This window comes from Boleophthalmus pectinirostris, unplaced genomic scaffold (genome assembly GCF_026225935.1).
Source record: "Boleophthalmus pectinirostris isolate CB_2022bp ecotype Guang Dong unplaced genomic scaffold, ASM2622593v1 HiC_scaffold_11, whole genome shotgun sequence".
In the NCBI taxonomy this organism is placed as follows: Eukaryota; Metazoa; Chordata; class Actinopteri; order Gobiiformes; family Gobiidae; genus Boleophthalmus; species Boleophthalmus pectinirostris.
The window spans coordinates 2,278,501-2,281,318 of NW_026570994.1; the positions used below are offsets into that span (position 1 = coordinate 2,278,501).

General features: G+C 38.4%; 1 protein-coding gene across 1 annotated transcript in view; it reads right to left on the minus strand.

Moving 5' to 3' along the window:
- LOC129412591 (kinesin-like protein KIF2A) overlaps window positions 1–2,568 on the minus strand; it is a 4,133-nt gene extending 1,565 nt beyond the window's left edge. Inside the window, exons 1-5 of the mRNA XM_055166601.1 lie at window positions 2,093–2,568; window positions 1,316–1,370; window positions 507–626; window positions 206–306; window positions 7–135 (exon numbers count right to left, since the gene is read on the minus strand). Of these exons, the coding sequence (XP_055022576.1) occupies window positions 7–135; window positions 206–306; window positions 507–626; window positions 1,316–1,334 (369 nt within the window). The 5' untranslated portion in view covers window positions 1,335–1,370; window positions 2,093–2,568. The remainder of the gene's footprint in view (window positions 1–6; window positions 136–205; window positions 307–506; window positions 627–1,315; window positions 1,371–2,092) is intronic.
- Window positions 2,569–2,818: the final 250 nt, after the last annotated feature.

Genomic DNA, 2,818 nt, shown 5'->3' on the forward strand with positions numbered 1-2,818 from the left:
CAAGACTTTTGTCAGGGACTGTATGTTAATATGACTTACTTGATCATTGGAGGTTAGGGGCCTGTAGTCCAGACTGGCTCTGAAGTCTCTGATCATGCACATAATTTCATAGTTGGGTAAATTGACATCTACTTCCTGGAAAATAAAGTGTTAAATAATTTGAACCACACAAACAAAGGAAAGTTGACATTCCTCAAACTCATACTTGGGCCCTCTTTTCTCTGAGTTCCTGTTGCTGAAGTCGTCTCTTCTCACGCTTTTCTTGAAGTTTTTCAACCTCTTTTACACAATTTGATTTCCTCCAAGCTGTAGAGGATAAGCCAGCAAATGAGACAAGCATCATGAAAACAATATGAAACATGAGAGCAGATTCTTTCTAATGCAACTTTATATACAATTAAGGCTATAAGTGTAGTCTTTAAAAACTAGACAATATACATAATATACATAATTGTTTTTATTGCATACAAGAACCACTATATTTCAGTTGAAAGTATGTCTGTTACCATTTTGCTGCTGTATTAGTGTTTGATTGAAGGCGGATTGTGGCGCTATCGCTGGTGGTGGAGGCTCTGAAACTTGGCTGTGTTGACTTGGTCGGGCCCGGGTTGTTCCCACAGCCGCAGCTGAGGGGAAACACAATAAATTTATGACCATACAGCTAAATAATACCATTGAAAGTCCAATGAGGTTCATTTGGTCTTCCAATAATTTATGTTATTAGGTTCTTTTTTCAGACCAAGAGTTTGTTTTCATAATTGACAGTTTCAACTGCTCACTAGCGGTCTTCCTCAGAGTGGTCAAGTGATGTTGCTTTGACGTGTCCGGACAGCTGATTTATACAGGTTTTGGCGCTGTCTTCCTACCTTCCTTTGCTGTTTCCTTTTCGCATTCTGTCCTGTGTTCCTTTTTTCGTGTATTGAATGCGCTCCCTGTTTCCCCAATGTATGTTTTATTGCAGGACATGCAGGGTATTTCGTATATGACATTACATTTATACTCCGGTTCTATTTTATCTTTTGGGTAGACGAGCAATTGCCTGAGTTTTTTGTATGGTTTCACTGGTGTGTTGATATTGTGTTTTCCCATTGCCCTTTGCACTTTTTCTGTTAAGCTCCTTATGTACAGTAATGTTACCATATCTGTCCTCTTTTTTTCAATAGACAGTACTGGAAACTACTCTGAGGAAGACCACTGCTGAGCAGCCAAAACTGTCAAGTTTGGTCTGAAAAAAGAACCTAATAACATAAAATATCACTGAAAAGTAAAACAAAAATCCAGCCATAAATACCATAGTTAGCATAGCAAAACCTACCTCTGTTCTCCCGAGGCATGTTTTCAGCTTTAGGTATTGCTGTAACTCGTCGTGTCTGAAGAATAAAACAAGTTCATGTCATGCAGTTTGTTGCAATTTTTCAATTGCTTATTTCATTTTTTAAAACTTTTTTATAAATCTGTCAAATCTTTTTGCACTTGTGCACAAAACAATTCAAAATGTTTGAAAACACATAAAATACAAACACAGTCATCAGATTTATAAACTTATCTAATCATCATCCAGAGAATGGTCTGACAATGCTACCAAACTTTTAGAGGTGTAATGTGAGGGAGTCAGAGGCCTGTAGGACCAGTATCACACTGTTTCTGCATGATTTACAAATCCATGCGTTTTAGTAACTGGTATCTACAGTAAACTGTGTCTGACTTGGTCCTCAAAGTCTCTCAATGAAAGCATGGTTCACACAGGTTTTCACTACAGAAGTATTTTATGTAGTATTTTCTAGAGCTTCTGTCTTTACAATCTAGTCATGTATTAATCTGCATGTTCAGTTTTTCTTTAGTCTTCAGTTTACTGGACTTTGGTAACAGTGTGCAGTATTTAAGTACACAGACCACTGCAAACAGCGTTTAAATAATTGGCCCTCGCCCCTAACCTAACAAAGTTAGGGGCGAGGGGTATTGTTCTTCGTCGGTTTCTTTTTTTTTAATTCCCTTTTCCGACCAAACGATCGCATTTTTGACCCCCTGAACATGGACGAAAAGTCCCCAAACCGCTGTACTTACTGTTACGCAGATAAAAAGTGCGACCTACTCTGTGAAATCTCCTCTGTAAAGTCTCCTCTGTGAAGTCTACTGTTTGAAATCTTTGTACGATTTGCTCTGTGTCAAGCTCAGCTAAATGTGCCTTTTCCGTTAAGCGATATGTGATTTTCGATTTGTGATTTGCGATTTGCCTACTCTTATAATCTCCCCGAGGCCAAACAAAGCTTTGAGTTAAAGCCCACAAAGCTTTGAAGTTTAGCTTTGAGTTCCGGAGTTGCCATGGTAACAAGGCTTTATGGAACTTTACATGTATGATGTCATCGGCGCCGTGAACCTGATGGAACTGGGAGGTTTTCAGGTTCTAGAATGTGATGATGTCATACTCCCAGACGGGGCAAGAGCCACGTTTCCCTGTTGACTGAGGCCGAGTGTTGTTAAGAAGTCACTGATATGAGACAAACCTCGATACAGTGCGCTTTCGATTCGATACGGTTCAGTAAAAAATAAAGGCTAAATCATGGAAAATCTTTGTTTAAACCACTTCTTGTGCAAAGTTCATATGAAACACAAACATTTTAATCCTCAAAACAGCGAAAATGTCAAACGAGTTTCCTTCCACTAAACAAACAACGAAACTGTAGCTGTAACAAAATCATTTAGTAAAATAAACCAAAAATACTCTTGGTGATATATCGATAGAGCAGCCCACAAATATCGATACTGTGTCATCACATTAAACGATACGATATATCGATATTTCAATATTTTTGCACAC